The sequence below is a fragment of the Schistocerca gregaria genome, chromosome 6 (assembly GCF_023897955.1).
Source record: "Schistocerca gregaria isolate iqSchGreg1 chromosome 6, iqSchGreg1.2, whole genome shotgun sequence".
Classification (NCBI taxonomy): domain Eukaryota; kingdom Metazoa; phylum Arthropoda; class Insecta; order Orthoptera; family Acrididae; genus Schistocerca; species Schistocerca gregaria.
In genome coordinates this window covers 448,803,453-448,824,681 of record NC_064925.1, presented here as the reverse complement: position 1 = coordinate 448,824,681, position 21,229 = coordinate 448,803,453, and the positions used below count along the sequence as shown (strand labels likewise).

Below are 21,229 nucleotides of genomic sequence, written 5' to 3'. Positions count from 1 at the left end.
TTGTACGAACAAAGCATAAGTTTATTTTTGTCCCTTAAATAGTTGTTACCTGTCATTTAGTTGCGTTAATCTGCATAAACTACAACAATTTGAAACAAGCTATTTAGATCTTACATCGGTATAAATCTGCAAATATCGAACAGATACACTCGCCCATGTAGCTTCAGAGCCATTTGTACTATCTGCAAGTCGCCATTACATTAAAAATCACAATCTTTACGAACTAATACGTAACAAGCAACTCGCGAGAAGCCTTACAAAAATGAAGTAGCCAGTTATGTACGATAGCAATAACTGATTATGCAATGCACTTAATACACAAAGCTTGGCTATACTTCATCACAGGAAAACTTCATACGAGGCCGTCAACCTAACAGTCTCCCCACCAAACATTTTGTTTTCTCGCTCTACCAGCTCCTTCTCAGTGCTCACACAAAAATGAGATTACAGTCGCTCACCTGCGAATCGTTGCAGTTCTACTAGTCAACGACTAATGCGTGCATCTTTATAGATGTCATTCACCAAACATGTGGTCAGAACAATTTTATTGCAACAATGGAACATGGCTAACAACCGCGTTTCACGCTCCACACGGAGCATAGAATCTGAATTCAGACAGTATACTAAAACTATTTAATACATTTTACGGTTGACTATTCATGAGCTTTACAACTGACACTAGAATCAGTGATGCTGGTTGGTAAGTTATTTTATTTTTAACGCCGGAGTAAAGACGATATAATACAGACTAATGTAATTAATTTTGTGATAACTGATGGCGATCAGTTAATCGAAACTGTTCGTAATTAAACAATTGAAATTCCAGGTAGGAACATCAAGAATGTAGGAAAAGGCAGAGTGCTAATTACCGTAAAGAATACAGGTCAAGCCGCAGACAAGTACAATTAAAAGACACTTACTACCAGTTTTCGGCCACAGCCTTCATCAGTAAAAAAGAGACACACACACCATTCACACACTCAAGCAAGCGCACACGACCGCCAACTACTACAACACTCCCGCCCGAGATGCTGGAGTTGGCGGGCGTGTGTGCGTGAGGTGTGCTTGCTTGAGTGTGTGAATGGTGTGTGTGTCTCTCTTTTAATGATGAAGGCTGTGGCCGAAAAATTGTATTAAGGTTTATTTCATCGACAGCTCTTAGTTGGCCTTATATATGACTTTTTTCGACATAAAAACTCCCCACGGACTTCAACGAAGACGCCACTAGAAGAATGCTTTGCACCACAGAATAACTTATTCTGTAAACTGCTAGATCCTGTTTTCAAGTGCGAAACATACTTCTTCCTCCAACTTATATTCAATTAATAATCATGAAAGGAAATTTAGCAACGCTTGAATACAAGCGGAGGTGTACCTGAAATATTTCTTCCCAGTGCCGTCGCAAAATTAACACTATTGCCTCATACAGAGTACAGACTTTGCTGTAGATAATTTCACACTATAGCTCTTCTACCTGCTTGCTTGTCTTGTGTCACACCCCTAGATTTATAGTAATAATCTGTATTTATAGTAATAATCTGTATTTTGTTGTTAGGGAAGAAAAAAGCTCGATATGAAAACATACTCAACAGCACACCCCAATCGAAAGTTAACATTCAAGGTCTGAAGCAATGGAACACCAATACATCATACACACAATGACAGACACTGTACAGAAATTTCCAAATGCTTTACGAACGTACTAGATCAAGTTGATTTTTACATTTTGTGTCTCACAGCGAAATGTGAAATAGCTCAATCAATTAATGACTGCAGATACTGGTATATTCGAGAGATGAAAGGGTTTAGCTCTAGTGAATCAAAAGCAACTTCTCATTAGTCTATATAGTGTTTTAGGTTTAGTATTCCTCCAAATTACTTAGCGAAAACTCAGTTTCTGGTTAGATGGAGCACCTAAAAGAGGACACGGCTGGTGTTTTGCTGTGTGCAGGGACTGCCTCATCACGACGGCGGTGAACTGCTTCACGAGTTTCTTCTCCGGCTTCGTCATCTTCACGTACCTGGGCTTCATGGCGCACAAGCAGGGCGTGCACATCAGCGCCGTGGCTACCGAAGGTGAGTATGACAGAAAATGTCGCCAGGAGGACCACACGTCACTCTGATTTCATTTCAGACATTAGTCGATCTTCCATGAAACAATGGTTGTAGTGAAAGCTTCCACCAGTTATATCTGTCCCTGTTTTCGAGCCATCAAGTAAGACAGGACACTAGTATACATATAATCTTGCAACACTTGCTTCGTTTCGGCACTATTGGCAATCTAATACGTCTAGTGAATAATTTGTTATGTTATCCAGTTCAAGAAACTAATTTATATTAATTACATCTATTAACAATAAAATCACCACTTGAGTGTGGCATTTGAAATCAGTTTCAAGAACATGGATTAGAAGCGCCAGCTGTAGGGATGCTATTAAAGTACATTCTAATTCCAGAATGAGATTTTCACTCTGCAGCAGAGTGTGCGCTAATATGAAACTTCCTGGCAGATTAGAACTCGGGACCTTTGCCTTCGTGGGCAAGTGCTCTACCAACTGAGCTCCCCAAGCACCACTCACGCCCCTTCCACACAACTTTACTTCTACCAGTGTCTCGTCTCTTACCTTCCCAACTTTACAGACGCTCTCTTGCGAACCTTGCAGAACTAGCAGTCCTGAAAGAAAGGCTACTGTAAAGTTGGGAAGGTAGGAGACGAGGTACTGGTAGAAGTAAAGCTGTGAGGACGGGGCGTGAGTCGTGCTTGGGTAGCTCAGTTGGTAGAGCACTTGCCCGCGAATGGCAAAGGTCCCAAATTCGAGTCTTGGTCCGGCACACATTTTTAATCTGCCAGGAAGTTTTACATTATAATTGCTTTTATACTCGCAAAATGCATGTAACTTGGGCAATAGATAGACAGATAGTATTTACCATTTACAACTCATTCTAAAACAATTTTCTTGCATATAACTGTCGAACGTCTGTATCGAACAATACTGTTACAATCCATCCGTTACAGACCTAATCCGTCAGCAGCTATCGATAAAAAAATAGCAAGTCCAAGTTAGATCAAACACCAGACACAACACAAGTTAGCAATCAAAGTCGTCGTAATACATCTATTGGCAAAAGTAGTTACCCTGTGCGTGGGATTCAATACGTCTCGCCACTGTCTGCTCTGAACCGTGTTGTAAACAGGCTTGGAAAATGTCAAACTGGCCTATACGGCCAAGCGGCTGCATGTGTGCCACTGATGGCGCTACCAATGATACGAGGCGTGTTTTCTAAGTAAGTACCGTTTTGAAATTAAAAAAAGACGTGCTAAGATATCTCAATAATTTTATTTTACATGAAAACCTGTACCTTAATCTACTTTTCTACATAATTTCAGTCAATATTGAGGCACTTGTCATAGCGTTGTACCAGTTTATGAACACCCTCCTCACAGAAGTCTGCCGCCTAGCTTGTTAACCACTGCAACACCACTGTTTTGACTTCGTCATCATCTCGAAGACGCTGACCGCCCAGGTGTTTCTTCAAGTGCAGGAATAGATGGTAGTCACTGGGCGCAAGATTGGGGATATACGGAGGATGATCTAGAATTTCCCATCGAAAAGATGTGATGAGATCTTTGGTCTGATTCGCCACATGCGGACGGGCATTGTCTTGCGGCAAAACGATGCCCTTGTTCAAATTGCCACGTCTTTTATTCAATCGAACGGCGCAGATTGTGCAATGTCTTACAGTAAGCTGCTGCATTGATTTTCTCATTACAAGGCAGGAATTCCACAAGCAGTACACCTTTTCTGTCCCAAACAACTGTGCACATGATTTTCCAGGCAGAAATTGTTTGCTTAAGCTTCACTTTTCTGGGTGAATCTGAATGCCGCATTCCATGGACTGTTGCTTTGATTCTGGTGTGACGTAGGCTATCCATGTTTCATCGCCCATAACAGTCTGGCTTAAGAAATCATCACCGTCGTTGTGGTATCGCTCAAGGAAAGTCAATGCACTGTCTAAACGTTTGTTTTTGTGCACATCATTCAACGTTTTCAGTACCCCATGTGTGCACAATTTTCGGTGATACAAGTGCTCGGTCACAATGGCATACAAAACACTACGAGAAACATTAGGAAAGTTATCCCGCAAGGAGGAAATCGTAAAGCGTCTGTTTTCTCTCAGCTTATTCTCCACTTTCTGCACCAAATTTTCATTAATGACCGAAGGACGCCCACTCCGTTGTTCATCATGCACATTTGTGTGGCCATCTTTAAATGCTCTCACCCACTTTCTTACCATTCTATCACTCATAATGTTTTCTCCGTAAACTGCACAGATCTCACGATGAATATCGATCGCTTTTAGGCCTTTAGCACTAAGAAATCTTATAACAGCCCATACTTCACAGTCGGCGGGACTCACGATTATTGGAAGCATCTTAAATACTCAGTACACAACATAAACAAGGAAGAATCAGACTGTAATGGCGTCAGTGCGTAGACAACAGACGTGGGTACCAAGCGCGCATGCGCAGAACGCCGACCACAGCGCTGCGGCTGCGGTGTGGCAAAACGGTACTTACTTAAAAAACACGCCTCGTATAAAGCAGCAGTGCGAAATGTTGCTACCCAAATATATGCTTCTGTTAAAAGATGGTTCAAATGGCTCTGATCACTATGGAACTTAACTTCTGAGGTCTTCAGTTCCCTAGAACTTAGAACTGCTTAAACCTAACTAACCTAAGGACATCACACACATCCATGCCCGAGGCAGGATTCGAACCTGCGACCAAAGGGGTCTCGCGGTTCCAGACTGTAGCGCCTAGAACCGCTCGGCCACCCTGGCCGTATATGCTTCTGTTACCTGTTCTATTAATTCACTAAACGGCTATTGCCTTAGTTTTCTTCTTCTTAAGCCGTAACACTGATGAACGATGGCGTGTTCAAACGGTGAGCATGAGGACATGCACCTCCTTTACGCCGCAACAGAAGGCAGTGCACGGGCAGCAAGACGATGGTGTATGGAAATGTTTCCAAACAGAGAAGTACCAAACCATCAGACCTCCACAGCTGTGGCCAGGCGTTTAAGGCAACATGGCATTCAGGTGCACCACAGTTAGATCGACCTCAATTGGATAGCGTGAGTGTTGAGAACATCCTGGAAACCGTAGATGAAGATCCGACCTTAAACACCCGCCCTATAAGCGCCGGTGTAGGGGATTCTCAATCAACTTGTAACCTCCCAACAGATAAAATATAATTATAATTATAGCATTCATTCACATTCAGCGTAACACAGTTAAAAATACCTCCCAACAGTAAAAATAATTATGTATAACATTCACATTCAGCGTAACCTACCAGCAGTTTACTTCCGTAACCTTGGAACAATAAAATGTGACTAACTTCTCAATAAAGTTGCGGCTTACTTATAACATTTCAATGATTGACTGTGAATCTAAACTGATAAATTTGGACGTCAGCAATGCTGCGTCATGGCCCTGAAAGATCATACTTAATAAATTGGAACATCTTACCTCAATGAAGTCGGATAACGCATATATATATCTTATAAGATATTTTTCTGGCACAGTCCTGTGCAATGCTGGCCGATAGATTTGTCATGTATAAAAAGAAACAACTGATTTTTCTTTACAATAATCGGGATGACCATAGACTGGAGAAATTAGTAAATTCTTTAAATTGATACGAATGACTGTCAACAGTTAATTTTTGTAAGGAATATTATTATTAAGAGATTTTTTAAGAACATTTACATGGGACTTGATATAACAATAGAACGTCTGCGCGAGGCTGCGTTTACCTTATACTACATCGCTCAGGCACCGTCATTGCTCCCCAAGACCGGCCCAGCCAACTCGATACACCAGACTCCTAGCTACTACATACTCCTACTGTTACACGGTTCTTACTGCATCCAACACTGCTCTCTGGTCTGAGATTCTCTTATAGCATACATTTCGCATGTAGCACGTGAGCAATCCATCGAAATTACATCTGCTCGAGTGCGCTAGCAATAAATTCCTTAGTTATGGACCTCTTACAAACTGATTGGCGCCTACCGCGGAGACAGCAATCCCATCCATTTCCCCTGCAGAAGGGACAGGAGCTGCCGCCTACAGACTACCCTAGACATCAGAATTTCTGTCAGTGGTTACTCGGCCGCCATGCTGCTGATCTGTGCTTCGGTGATCGGATACTCTTCACGGATGAGAGCCTCTTTACCTGTGTTGTTATCGTGAATACTCATAACATGAGCGTGTAAACGTATGAGAATCCTAACGTGGATATACAGCACAAGGATATCAGCATCGTTTCGCAGTGAACATTTGGTGTGGTGCAGTTACTTGGATCACATGCTATTCCACAACGCCTGACTGGAAAAGTATTCAAATGGTTTAATGGCTCTGAGCACTGTGGGACTTAACATCTGAGGTCATCAGTCCCCTAGAACTTAGAACTACTTAAACCTCACTAACCTAAGGACATCACACACATCCATGCCCGAGGTAGGATTCGAACCTGCGACCGTAGCAGTTTCGCGGTTCCACACTGAAGCGCCTAGAACCATTTGAACTAGAAAATTAACCAGTCTCAAATAACGCATTCAAGGCAGTAACAAGCTTGTATCGCTCAATATACAACTAAATTAAATTGGAACATGAACTATAAGCAGAACCCCTCAAAATGCATGTGTGTTGACCAAGTCGTTCAGAAGTACAGGACAAGGAATCTGCCTGATACAGAATCACGAAAGCACAGTGTTGCAAACATTGTTATTTGCAGACGTACATAAATTGATGTCTGAAAGTAGAGATGATTATTATTTTATTATTAGTAGTATTTTCGTGTGACACCTTTTGCTGTTTAGAGTATACATAAAACTGAAATTTAAATCTCCAACATTTCTTTGCCAGAACTCATTATCTGCATTTAAATCCTCTATATTCGGCACCAGACACATACAGGGGACTACAAATTCACGGGAGTAACGAAACAGAAAGTGAAAAATATTACCTCGTTCTGCATTTGGCACGAACTGTGTGCAGGAAAGCAAACATAAGAGTAACGAAACCTATTGGAAAGCCATCGACCCACATTACCACTCATGAAATGACACCCTCAGTGGCTGATGGCAAAAGGGCATTTAATTAAGCTCATGAGCGGTACAGGTCAAATAATTTGTAACACATACACAACATGTAATGCGCCTAGAGTTGCGATCAACCAAAACTACGGTTCGCTAGTTTTAGTACAACACATAAATGACGTAGCAAACGCTTGGATTACCTGTAGTGTTGGTAGCATTGGTAGGGAAAGAAACGTAAGTGAATGTGGGAGAGGGAGTCTGATACCCGACGACTTCTCTTTGTTTGTTGTTTGCTTGCTTGTTTGTTTTGCACATAATTACAACCGCACGTCGTTCGGTGTTAGTCAATTGTGTATGTTATATCCTTACAAAATATAAATCACATTTAATAGATAATAGAACCTAGTTTATCGAGTAACTTCTGCGATTTTATGCAAGCAAGGCAATGATTTTTGATGCAAAAACGGTGTACATGCACAAACATAAGGGAATTTACATAATTGTTGTTGTCCGGTACTCAATAGAATGTTGTTCATCATGATCAAAGGCAAGAGTTTCCTGTTATTAGTGATTAATGCGAAAGTTGTCTATGAATAACAGAAAAGTGTTTTATGTGTGCTTGACGATGTATTGAAGCGATTTGATGTATTTTCCACTTTTAAAAAGATTTCCTTTCTTTCCCCTTTTTTGTGAGGAAATTGGGTTTTCCCTTGGATATGATAAGTCTGTATTGCTTTTATTTTTACTACAAAATACCTCTCTCCCACTTTACAAGCCAATAATTTTCGAATAAAATCTGCACTGAACACTGACAATTTCAATTTTCCTATAAATATTTTTTATTTATTAGTAACACACAGGAGGATAACTATGTAGAAAAAGTGTTACAATTTTCACATCTTGCGTCTTGGTGGCACTGGAAATGGTAACCAATATGGAAATACATGACTTGTTATGAAGTAAATGAAATGTGGCTAAAGGCTGTGAAAATAACTCATTAATGTTGAAAACGTAACTTAATTAACATTGCTTCCTTTAAATCATACGATCGCAGTTTTGTCCCACATTTTCTGAAAATTAATTCGAATTTGTAGATTACTTTTCAATGTAAAATACAAAGAATTAATAAAATTAATGTGAAATTCAGCAAAAGCGATTACTGCTTGTGATCACGACGTTGATCACTTTGATGAAAATAAAAATATACTTATTGGTTCAAAACAACATTACTCTGTATTAGTATCAGTGTCTTCAAACTAGATTGCAGTACATTCAGTGGAGCATCTTACAGTGTTTGAAGACATGGATTCATTGTGTTCCACATAACGTAAGTTCCTCTGCACGGAAACTAACTTTTCGGCTGTTGCAAGAAAAAGTCTGTTTCTAATTTTACTATGGATTCTCCCATGCATTGACCAGTTACTCTCACCTGCAGCTGTTGATGGTGGTGCACTGAGAAGTTTGCAGACGAGGTAGCTCAGCGAGCAACTGCTGTACAATCCTTTCCACAAGGGTGAAACATGCTCAGCAGCATCCCACACAACGTCTGTGGAGCAGAAACCATCGCAAGCTCTGAATTTGGCGATAATACCTACATACGCACTCTTTCATATCCCAACAACTGACACAAACAGCTGATGAAAAGCAATGCATGGCTTACATATTCAGCATTCAGACTAGCGCCTTTATACCGAAATTCTAAGAGATTTGTTGCAGTGTGGATAGGGTTACGGGTGGTTTTTGTTCTGTTTATAATTGCAAATGTAATATATAGTCTGTTCTCTGGAGATAGCACTGAGTTACTGTTTTGTATAAGGTCCACCCCTACTGCAATTTTAGCAAAGTGATGATGCACACTGACAACAGAGTATTTTCTGCCCCTATCTGGGTGATGACAGTGGACAACTGGTCGTAGTAAGCGGCTTTCCTGTTCGAGTCTCTCTCATGTGTCCTCCTCTAAAAAAAGTATTCCTTGCTGTGTTATCAAAACGAACTTAAGGGGAAAAATGGACTCTAGACTAGCCTCTTTATCAGGCTCTTAAAACTTATTAATGCTCCATCTCACGAATTGGTGAGGAAAGTTTGAAAATTACAGACGAATTGCCAAACTTTTCTTTCTGCTTTGATTCCAACAGAGCGGACGGAATTTGAATGTTTTGAGTTTTTCGTTATTAATCTGGAACAGTTCTTGGATTACACATGCTGCCATGATGTCTTTGATGAGGAGATTGATGTTACGGGAGAACACCCCTTACATATTACATGCATGTACTTTCCATTCCCTATTCTTCAGGCAGTCTGCATATTTCTTGCATTCTCAGTGATCACCGCTATGAACTTTTCATACTCTACCTCTTTAATTACTGCGATAAGGCTTGAGCCGATAAACTGAGCTATTCCTCTGCTGTCACAGGGACGAGTAGTCTTGAAGAAAATTGGTTCTGGCGTCGTGACAGTGAGATTAGTCACGTGGTGTCCGGAAACACCTGCACACGCGTCAGAAATTAATGCGAGAGCGTTTTGATCGTTTAATCTTATCTGTGACAACAGAGTGAACACGTTGATATCGGTGCTGAGGTACGTTGTGCCCACAGCATCGTGGGTAGGTGGCTCGTAGCCAGGACGAATGAGATGAAGGGCTTTCATGGAGTAGTGGGCCTCTGGCATCGATAACATCTACATCTACATGGATACTCTGCAAATCACATTTAAATGCCTTGCAGAGGGTTCATCGAACCTACACAATTCTCTATTATTCCAATCTCGTATAGCGCGCGGAAAGAATGAACACCTACACATTTCCGTTCGAGCTCTTATTTCTCTTATTTTATCTATGTAGGTCGGTGTCAACAAAAAATTTCGCATTCAGAGGAGAAAGTTGGTGATTGGAATTTCGTGAGAAAATTCCGTCGCAACGAAAAACGCCTTTCTTTTAACGATCTCCAGCCCAAATCCTGTCTCATTTCTGTGACACTCTCTCCTATATTTCGCGATAATACAAAACGAGCTGCCTTTCTTTGACCTTTTTCGATCTACTCCGTCAGTCCTATCTGGTAAGGATCCGACACCGCGCAGCAATATTATAAAAGAGGACGGATAAGCGTAGTGTAGGCAGTCTCCTTAGTAGGTCTATTACATTTTCTAAGTGTCTTGCCAATAAAACGCAGTCTTTGGCTACCCTTCTCCACAACATTTTCTATGTGTTCCTTCTACTTTAAGTTGTTCGAAATTGTAAAACCTAGGCATTTAGTTGAATTTACAGCTTTTATATTAGACTGGTTTATAGTATTACCGAAGTTTAATGAGTTCCTTTTAGCACTCATGTGGATGACATCAAACTTTTCGATATTTAGGGTCATATGCGACTTTTCGCACTATTCAGATATCTTTTCTAAATCGTTTTGCAGTTTTTTTATCTTCTGATGACTTTATTAGTCGATAAACGACAGCGTCATCTGCAAACAACCTAAGACGGCTGCGCGGATTGACTCTCAAATCGTTTATATAGATGTTGTTGTTGTGGTCTTCAGTCCTGAGACTGGTTTGATGCAGCTCTCCATGCTACTCTATCCTGTGAAAGCTTCTTCATCTCCCAGAACCCACTGCAACCCACATCCTTCTGAATCTGCTTAGTGTAGTCACCTCTTGGTCTCCCTCTACGATTTTTACCCTCTACGCTGCCCTCCAATACTAAATTGGTGATCCCTTGATGCCTCGGAACATGTCCTACCAACCGATCCCTTCTTCTGGTCAAGTTGTGCCACAAACTTCTCTTTTCCCCAATCCTATTCAATTCCTCCTCATTAGTTATGTGATCTACCCATCTAATCTTCAGCATTCTTCTGTAGCACCACATTTCGAAAGCTTCTATTCTCTTCTTGTCTAAACTATTTATCGTCCATGTTTCACTTCCATACATGGCTACACTCCATACAAATACTTTCAGAAATGACTTCCTGACACTTAAATCTATACTCGATGTTAACAAATTTCTCTTCTTCAGAAACGCTTTCCTTCCCATTGCCAGTCTACATTTTATATCCTCTCTACTTCGACCATCATCAGTTATTTTGCTCCCCAAGTAGCAAAACTCCTTTACTACTTTAAGTGTCTCATTTCCTAATCTAATTCCCTCTGCATCACCTGATGTAATTCGACTACATTCCATTATCGTCGTTTTGCTTTTGTTGATGTTCATCTTATATCCTCCTTTCAAGACACTATCCATTCCGTTCAACTGCTCTTCGAAGTCCTTTGCTGTCTCTGACAGAATTACGATGTCATCGGCGAACCTCAAAGTTTTTATTTCTTCTCCATGGATTTTAATACCTACTCCAAATTTTTCTTTTGTATCCTTTACTGCTTGCTCAATATACAGATTGAATAACATCGGGGAGAGGCTGCAACCCTGTCTTACTCCCTTCCCAACCACTGCTTCCCTTTCATGTCCCTCGACTCTTATAACTGCCACCTGGTTTCTGTACAAATTGTAAATAGCCTTTCGCTCCCTATATTTTACCCCTGCCACCTTCATAATTTGAAAGAGAGTATTCCAGTCAACATTGTCAAAAGCTTTCTCTAAGTCTACATATGCTAGAAATGTAGGTTTGCCCTTCCTTAATCTAGCTTCTAAGATAAGTCGTACGGTCAATATTGCCTCACGTGTTCCAACATTTCTACGGAATCCAAACTGATCATCCCCGAGGTCGGCTTCTACTAGTTTTTCCATTCGTCTGTAAAGAATTCATGTTAGTATTTTGCAGCTGTGACTTATTAAACTGATAGTTCGCTAATTTTCACATCTGTCAACACCTGCTTTCTTTGGGATTGGAATTATTATATTCTTCTTGAAGATTGAGGGTATTTCGCCTGTCTCATACATCTTGCTCACCAGATGGTAGAGTTTTGTCAGGACTGGCTCTCCCAAGGCCGTCAGTAGTTCCAATGGAATGTTGTCTACTCCGGGGTCCTTGTTACGTCTCAGGTGTTTCAGTGCTCTGTCAAACTCTTCACGCAGTATCGTATCTCCCATTTTGTCTTCATCTACATCCTCTTCCTTTTCCATAATATTGTCCTCAAGTACATCACCCTTGTATAGACCCTCTGTATACTCCTTCCACCTTTCTGCTTTCCCTTCTTTGCTTAGAACTGGGTTTCCATGTGAGCTCTTGATGTTCATACAAGTGGTTCTCTTATCTCCAAAGGTCTCTTTAATTTTCCTGTAGGCAGTATCTATCTTACCCCTCGTGAGACAAGCCTCTACATCCTTACATTTGTCCTCTAGTCATCCCTGCTTAGCCATTTTGCACTTCCTGTCGATCTCATTTTTGAGACGTCTGTATTCCTTTTTGCCTGCTTCATTTACTGCATTTTTATATTTTCTCCTTTCATCAATTAAATTCAATATTTCTTCTGTTACCCAAGGATTTCTACTAGCCCTCGTCTTTTTACCTACTTGATCCTCTGCTGCCTTCACTACTTCATCTTTGTAAAGGTTCCTGAGACACGTGTTTCACAGATTGTGGACAGAGTCTATGCTTCTGAAGGTGAGCTAGTAGACGAGTAGCCGTTGCATCATGACAGTCCACAGTACTTACACATGATTTTTCGATGATCCTTGTATCGTACAATTCCCACACTCCCTAACGATGACGCGTGCTGAAGAACGCTAAACGCATACTTATGTTCAGTAGATCCTGTTTTTTATCATCAATCTTCTGACTGGTCTGATGTGGCACGAATTCTTCTCCTGTGCCAATCTCTTCATCTCAGAATATTCCAACCTCTGTCTTCCCGTATAGTTTTTACACTCTAGTACCATGGAAGTTACTCCGTGATGTCTGAACAGATATCCTACCACCTTGTCCCTCCTTGTCAGTGTTTTCCATACATTCCTTTCTCGCAGATTCTGCGGAGAACCTCCTCATTCCTTACCTTTCCAACATTCTTCTGCAACACCACATCTCAGGTGCTTCGATTCACTTCTTTTCCAGTTTTCCCACAGTCCATGTGTCACTGCCACAGAATACTGTGCTCCAAACGTACATCCTCAGAAATTTCTTCCTCGACATCTACGTTTCATACTGGTAGACTTCTCTTGGCTTGGAATGCCCTTTCTGCCAGTGGGAGCCTGCTTTTGATGTCCTCCGTCCTCCGTCCATGATGCGTTATTTTGCCGCTTAGGTAGCAGAATTCTTTAACTTGAGCTACTTCGTGATCACCAATCGCGATAGTAATTTTCCTACTGTTATCATTTGTGCTACTCCTCATTACTTCCGTCTCTATCCGACTTTCCATATTCTGTACTCATTAGACTGTGCATTTCATTCAGCAGGACCTGTAATTCTTCTTCACTTTCATTCAGGATAGCGATGTCATCATCGAATCCTGTCATTGATACCCTTTCACGTTGAATTTTGATTCCACTCTTGAATCTTTCTTTTACTTCCGTCATTGCTTCTACGATGTGTAGATTGAACAGTAGGGATGAAAGACTACACCCCCTGCCTTACAGCCTTTTCAATCTGAGCACATCGTTCTTGGTCTTCCACTCTTATTGTTCCCTCTTAGCTCTTGTACATATTGTATATTACCCGTCTTTCCCTGTAGCTTATCCCTATTTTTCTCAGAATGTCAAACATCTGGGTCTTGCTTTCCAACATCTGTGATCTCCATTTTTAGAAATGTCTATTCCTCTTCAACTGAACTGCCTACTGGGCTATTCCTTATCGCAGTATCTATAGTCTCAGAGAACTTCAAAGCTTATCTCTTCATTCCTTAGTACTTTCGCATCCGACTTCTTTTCGCACTGATTTTTCCTGAATAGTCTCTACTACCAAATTTTGATGGTGAGTCTACATCTGCTTCTAGGTATGCCTTAAATCCAGAATCTGATTTCCGAATCTCTGCCTGACTACAATGTAATCTAACTGAAATCTTTCAGTATCTTCCACCCTTTGCCAAATTACCTCCTCCTCTTGTGATTCTCGGTCAGATTATTCGTTATTACTTGCTGAACTTTACTGCAGAACTCAAATGGTCTTTCTCCTCTTTAATTTCTACTAACTTGCCCATATTCTCTCATAACCATTTCTTCTACTTCTTCTCCTACAACCGCATTCCAATCCCCCATGACGATTAGATTTTCATCTCCTTTTGCTTAATGAATTACCTATACAATGTCCTCATATACTTCCTCTATCTCTGTATCTTCAGCATACGATGTCGGCATGTATATCTGAACTATTGTTGTCGGCGTAGGTTTTCTGTCGATTCTGATGTGAACAACGCTATTACTTACTGTCCACTGTAATTCGCTCTCTCCCCTACCTTCTTATTCATAACGAATTCCCCCCCCCCCCCGTTATACCATTTGATATTACCCTATACTGACCCAAAATCCTTGTCTTTTTCCATTTCATTTCACTTCACTGAACACTGACCGCCCCCCCCCCCCCCCTCCCCATATTTAGATAGAGGCTTAGAATTTTCCTTTTCAGATTTTTTAGCTTATCCGCCAAGTTAAAACTTCTGACATTTCAGGAACAGATTCGCAGAACATTATTCTTTCGTTGGTTATTCACTGTTTTTCTCGTGGTCACCTCCAGCTTGGCAGTCCGGTCCCGCAGATCCGAATGGAGAACTAGTCCTGTATCTTTTGGGAATGGGGCGATCATCATCATATTTTTCAGTTACAGGTAAAGTGTCCTGTCCTGTAGATAAACATTATGTGTCTTTAATGCAGTGGTTTCCATTGCTTTCTGTATCTTAATGCCGTTAGTTATTGCTGAGTCTTCCACATTTAGGGGCAGCTTCCAATCCCAAGGACAAGATTGCCCTGAACCTCTGTCCGCTTCTCGGCACCCTTTGACAAGCCCGTTGGCGGAATGAGGGTGACTACTTTTGCCAGAAGTTTTCAGCCTCCATTGCTGACGATTTTTAGTCAAAATTTAAGCAGTGACAGGGTTTAAATCTGAGACTAGGAGCGTTTTCATTAGTAATCAGAGGTGTTACCCCTAGACCACGGGTGCTCTCGTTATGTGGCCCTTTATATATCATCATTCAGGTTTTGGACAGTTAAACGCTTCTACATCCTGGGAGGAGGGGAAGATCCAGTAAGACACTGATCGCATATGTAAACAAAGGATCGAAATGAGGTAATGAATGTTCAAATGTGTGTGAATTCCTAAGGGGCCAAACTACTGAGGTCATCGGTGCCTAGACTTACACACTACTTAAACTAACTTATGCTAAGAAGAACACACACACATGTGCCCGAGGGAGGACTCGAACCTCCTGCGGGAGGGGCCGCGCAATCCGTGACATGGCGCCTCAAACCGCGCGGCCACTCCGCGCAGCATGAGGTAACGCCCTATTGGTATGTAACATATCTGATGTACAGGTCATGCTGGTTGGATCTTAACTGACCAAGTCTACCGGGAAAACTAACATTGTCTACCGCAGCCGACAGTAGTTTTCCAACTGTAAACGTGCCTGTATTGCGTATTGCACTGGTTCGCTGTGAGTCTCTGTTGTGACCAAGTACATCTGATCATGAGGCTAGAAGTGTCGAAATCGACAGTGTCATAATAGAGAATTTAATTTCAGTCTGAGACAATTTCTTTTCTCCTGCGTTCCCCCAATAAAGCCATCAAAGATGGAAAGTTCAAATACTAGAGCGTTTCAAATCGATATATCGAGTCTCATGGAATAACCGTAATCAGTAACAAATACACACAATTTGCAACAGCCCTAGTCATGATATTTACGCTGTATGTACGTGAGAGAAATTTATACAGTGAGTGATTACTGATTGCTGCTTTGTCCTATTGTGCTACAGCTCGTGTGCCCGTTGTTACTGCCATAGCGTGTGCTCCCCGCCAAAAGGCCATAAGTGCCACGACCCACCATCTCTACTTAAGGTAGACATCCAATAGCATAGCGACTTCAGAGGCGGAATGATCCGTGTGTCTCGTTCGATGCCCCAGCTGGTATTAAGCGTGCCGAAGGGGAGAATCTAACCCACTGTTTCTGTGACTGCCGTGCAGACGACCGGTACAATGTCAGTGGCATTCACAGTAGCGGCGTGCCATAACGAACTAATCATTCGGGATGGTGAGAGTAATGGTTCGTGTTCGTGGAGAGATGGGCTCAAATTTGCATTCAACCAGCAGTTAGATTTCCCTATGCTTCCTCGAATCAAGTTTAGTAAAAGTCGGCGTGATTCCTTCAAAGCCGATAGCTGGCTTCGTTCTCGTCCACTCCGAGCCAACGTTCCATCCCTTACGACCTGAAATGCTAAAGCCGTCTGCACACGGACCGTGCATCCGAACGTTGAGCGTTGAGCGTGCCGAGTTTCTGACGTCATAGCGTGGAACAGCACGTTCGGGAGTCTTTCCGAACGCGCAGAGCAATATCTGGCATGTCAGATATAATGAGCGTGCGTCTGAGCGCTGACCAATGAGATGGCACAACGCCATCTACGTCACACGTACGTCGTCTCTACATCTACATCTACATTTATATTCCGCAAGCCACACAACGGTGTGTGGCGGAGGGCACTTTAAATGCCACTGTCATTACCTCCCTTTTCTGTTCCAGTCGCTTATGGTTCGCGGGAAGAACGACTGTCTGAAAGCCTCCGTGCGCGCTCGAATCTCTCTAGTTTTACATTCGTGATCTCCTCGGGAGGTATAAGTAGGGGGAAGCAATATATTCGATACCTCATCCAGAAGCGCACCCTCTCGAAACCTGGCGAGCAAGCTACACCGCGATGCAGAGCGCCTCTCTTGCAGAGTCTGCCACTTGAGTTTGCTAAACATCTCCGTAACGCTATCATGCTTACCAAATAACCCTGTGACGAAACGCGCCGCTCTTCTTTGGATCTTCTCTATCTCCTCTGTCAACGGTACGGATCCCACACTGATAAGCAACACTCGAGTATAGGTCGAACGAGTGTTTTGTAAGCCACCTCCTTTGTTGATGGACTACATGTTCTAAGAACTCTCCCAATGAATCTCAACCTGGTACCCGCCTTACCAACAATTAATTTTATATGATCATTCCACTTCAAATCGTTTCGCACGTATACTCCCAGATATTTTACAGAAGTAACTGCTACCAGTGTTTGTTCCGCTATCATATAATCATACAATAAAGGATCCTTCTTTCTATGTATTCGTATTTGTCTATGTTAAGGATCAGTTGCCACTCCTTGCACCAAGTGCCTATCCGCTGCAGATCTTCCTGCATTTCGATACAATTTTCTATTGCTGCAACTTCTCTGTATACTACAGCATCATCCGCGAAAAGCCGAATGGAACTTCCGACACTATCTACTAGGTCATTTATATATACTGTGAAAAGCAATGGTCCCATAACACTCCTCTGTGGCACGCCAGAGGTCACTTTAACGTCTGTAGACGTCTCTCCATTGATAACAACATGCTGTGTTCTGTTTGCTAAAAACTCTTCAATCCAGCCACACAGCTCGTCTGATATTCCGTAGGCTCTTAGTTTGTTTATCAGGCGACAGTGCGGAACTATATCGAACGCCTTCAGGCAGTCAGTACAGAGTTGTGAGGCGTCATATTGGCATTCATTTCAAGTCTATATGTATATATGCCGTTTCTGAGCACCAGCAAATTGAGAATCGCTGGAAAACCCGTTGTTAATTGTGTGATTCGTTCCAATAAAATAATGAGAAACATTATATTCGTGGCAAAATAATTATTGTAACTTGCGTAGTGTGAGAGTAGGCTATTTGAAGGCAGCGACACACTGAAGATCCACCCAAAATGCATTGTTCTTGGTACAATTTGTTATAATTAAATTTCAATTAGTAACTTATCTGCGATTAAGGTTTTCAGCAAGGCGTAAGATAATACACTCCTGGAAATTGAAATAAGAACACCGTGAATTCACTGTCCCAGGAAGGGGAAACTTTATTGACACATTCCTGGGGTCAGATACATCACATGATCACACAGACAGAACCACAGGCACATAGACACAGGCAACAGAGCATGCACAATGTCGGCACTAGTACAGTGTATATCCACCTTTCGCAGCAATGCAGGCTGCTATTCTCCCATGGAGACGATCGTAGAGATGCTGGATGTAGTCCTGTGGAACGGCTTGCCATGCCATTTCCACCTGGCGCCTCAGTTGGACCAGCGTTCGTGCTGGACGTGCAGACCGCGTGAGACGACGCTTCATCCGGTCCCAAACATGCTCAATGGGGGACAGATCCGGAGATCTTGCTGGCCAGGGTAGTTGACTTACACCTTCTAGAGCACGTTGGGTGGCACGGGATACATGCGGACGTGCATTGTCCTGTTGGAACAGCAAGTTCCCTTGCCGGTCTAGGAATGGTAGAACGATGGGTTCGATGACGGTTTGGATGTACCGTGCACTATTCAGTGTCACCTCGACGATCACCAGAGGTCTACGGCCAGTGTAGGAGAACGCTCCCCACACCATGATGCCGGGTGTTGGCCTGTGTGCCTCGGTCGTATGCAGTCCTGATTGTGGCGCTCACCTGCACGGCGCCAAACACGCATACGACCATCATTGGCACCAAGGCAGAAGCGACTCTCATCGCTGAAGACGACACGTTTCCATTCGTCCCTCCATTCACGCCTGTCGCGACACCACTGGAGGCGGGGTGCACGATGTTGGGGCGTGAGCGGAAGACGGCCTAACGGTGTGGGGGACTGTAGCCCAGCTTCATGGAGACGGTTGCGAATGGTCCTCGCCGATACCCCAGGAGCAACAGTGTCCATAATTTGCTGGGAAGTGGCGGTGCGGTCCCCTACGGCACTGCGTAGGATCCTACGGTCTTGGCGTGCATCCGTGCGTCGCTGCGGTCCGGTCCCAGGTCGACGGGCACGTGCACCTTCCGCCGACCACTGGCGACAACATCGATGTACTGTGGAGACCTCACGCCCCACGTGTTGAGCAATTCGGCGGTACGTCCATCCGGCCTCCCACATGCCCACTATACGCCCTCGCTCAAAGTCCATCAACTGCACATACGGTTCACGTCCACGCTGTCGCTGCATGCTACCAGTGTTAAAGACTGCGATGGAGCTCCGTATGCCACGGCAAACTGGCTGACACTGACGGCGGCGGTGCACAAATGCTGCGCAGCTAGCGCCATTCGACGGCCAACACCGCGGTTCCTGGTGTGTCCGCTGTGCCGTGCGTGTGATCATTGCTTGTACAGCCCTCTCGCAGTGTCCGGAGCAAGTATGGTGGGTCTGACACACGGGTGTCAATGTGTTCTTTTTTCCATTTCCAGGAGTGTATGATCAGAGGCAAAGGGGCTGGTGTCGGTTTAACGTAATGAGTAGCTTCCTGTATTGAGTTGTTAGTTAGGGCGGTGGTTCGCGTTTTGACACCCCCAATTTTTTTTCCTAACATTCGCGTTCTTATTAGGTTCTGATACTTTATTGTTAGTTTAATATAAGTACATACTATAATGTTTGATGTTATGTAAATATAAGTTCATCTTTTTTTGAGGGGTGACTTTGTTCGATTGGCTTAATCTACAGGACAGCTTGCGCTACTTGTGTAAAGATATTTTGCTCCTTTTACGCTTTTACGCTTCGTAATTCATGTACTTGCAAAGATTCTGCTACTGGGTAAGAACAGTGATCAAGTTTTTTTCTTTTTTTTTTCTTTATTGTGAGTTCATTCCCGTGCCCCATATGGGCAGGGGAGGGCTGTCAACAGCACAATCCGCCGCTCTTCAGCCGAGTGACAGGACAACTTAAAATAAGAATAAAATGATACATACATAAGGAGATAAAAAGGGTAACACAAAACACAGCAAGGGGAGAAAATGGAGGTAAAATAGACACTGACATGGAGACGTTCATGGGGCACAGGTAAAAAAAGTCACCAGAAAGTTAAAAAACACAACTGGCGATTCTTAAAAAACAGAGAAGACACTGAATGCGCAGGCACAGGTTAAAAGTCGGCCACAGTAGTAAAAAACACTCTGGAACAACACACTTAAAAACCCACTTGGAGCACACACGACGAACAATAAAACTGCCAGGTGGGACCTGCCGAGGGAAAAGGTCAGCGAGTATGGAAAAGGAGGGGAGAGCAAGCGGCAGCTGGGGAAGCGGTGGGATGAAGAGGAAGGGCACAAAGAGGCATGAGACACGTGGGGCGGCAGAGGAAGAGGGAAGACAGGGCAGGAGGGAGCGCAGAGGGACTGGAAGGAGGCACAAGAGATGGAGGGGGAGTAGGAGGGGGAAGCCGCTCAGGAGGAGGGAGACAGAGGGAAGGGAGCCCGGAGGAGGAGGCAGGAAGAAGGGGTTAGTGTTGGTAGGAAGGGTAGATGTCAGGGCGAAGCTCATCATCCGGGAGGGGTAGGCGGTGAAAGTTGTGTTGGGAAAGGAGATGGAGGGTGTGGAGATGGAGAGAGTGTGGGACACAACGGTAAAGGCGCGGCAACTGGTTAGGGGTTGAGAGGAAGGGAGAAACCAGAGGGTGAGGGGGATCACGGCGGCGGACAATATAGAGTGTGCGGATGTGTTCAAGGAAAAGGAGAAGGTGGGAGTGATCAAGACTGACCTTCTGGTTTTACTAAAATGTGGGAATGATGAAATAATGTTTCTCTTATGCGGAGAAGTATTCCAAATTTGTACCGCACTGTTTGTAGTGGTACTTTCATAAGTCTGTGTCCTTACTGATTGAACATGGTACTTTCCTTATCGTGGACGATGGTAGAAATGTGCAGTTTAATAGAGCTAACGTGGGAATTTTACGCGCGCCCGTTGTGTAAACAGTGCGATTTACGAACTAGAAACATCACGCAACTGCCGCTGGAGTGCGTTGCGATCGCGTATACCACGTTGGGTCCAACGTACCGTATGCACAAGTCGCATCGTTACTGAGCGTTCAGCAGCATGCGGAACTTGGCACGCTCAACGTTAATATTCGACAACACGGTCCGTGTACGGACGGCTTAACGCACCTTCCTTCCAACGTGACAGCTGTCTCCACATTAAATGGTTTCAAGCGCATATCTGCCGTCAATTGAAATTTTGAAAATGCTAGAATACACACTTTTGCGTTATACAAACGTTATTAGGGGACATAAAGTCTG

At 43.2% G+C, this 21,229-nt stretch overlaps 1 protein-coding gene across 1 annotated transcript in view; it reads left to right on the top strand.

Annotated features, from left to right (window-relative positions):
- Nucleotides 1–21,229, top strand: part of LOC126279094 (sodium-dependent noradrenaline transporter-like) — a 393,514-nt gene that overhangs the window by 265,914 nt on the left and 106,371 nt on the right. The window contains exon 7 of the mRNA XM_049979564.1: nucleotides 1,952–2,076. Coding sequence (XP_049835521.1) covers nucleotides 1,952–2,076 — 125 coding nt within the window. The remainder of the gene's footprint in view (nucleotides 1–1,951; nucleotides 2,077–21,229) is intronic.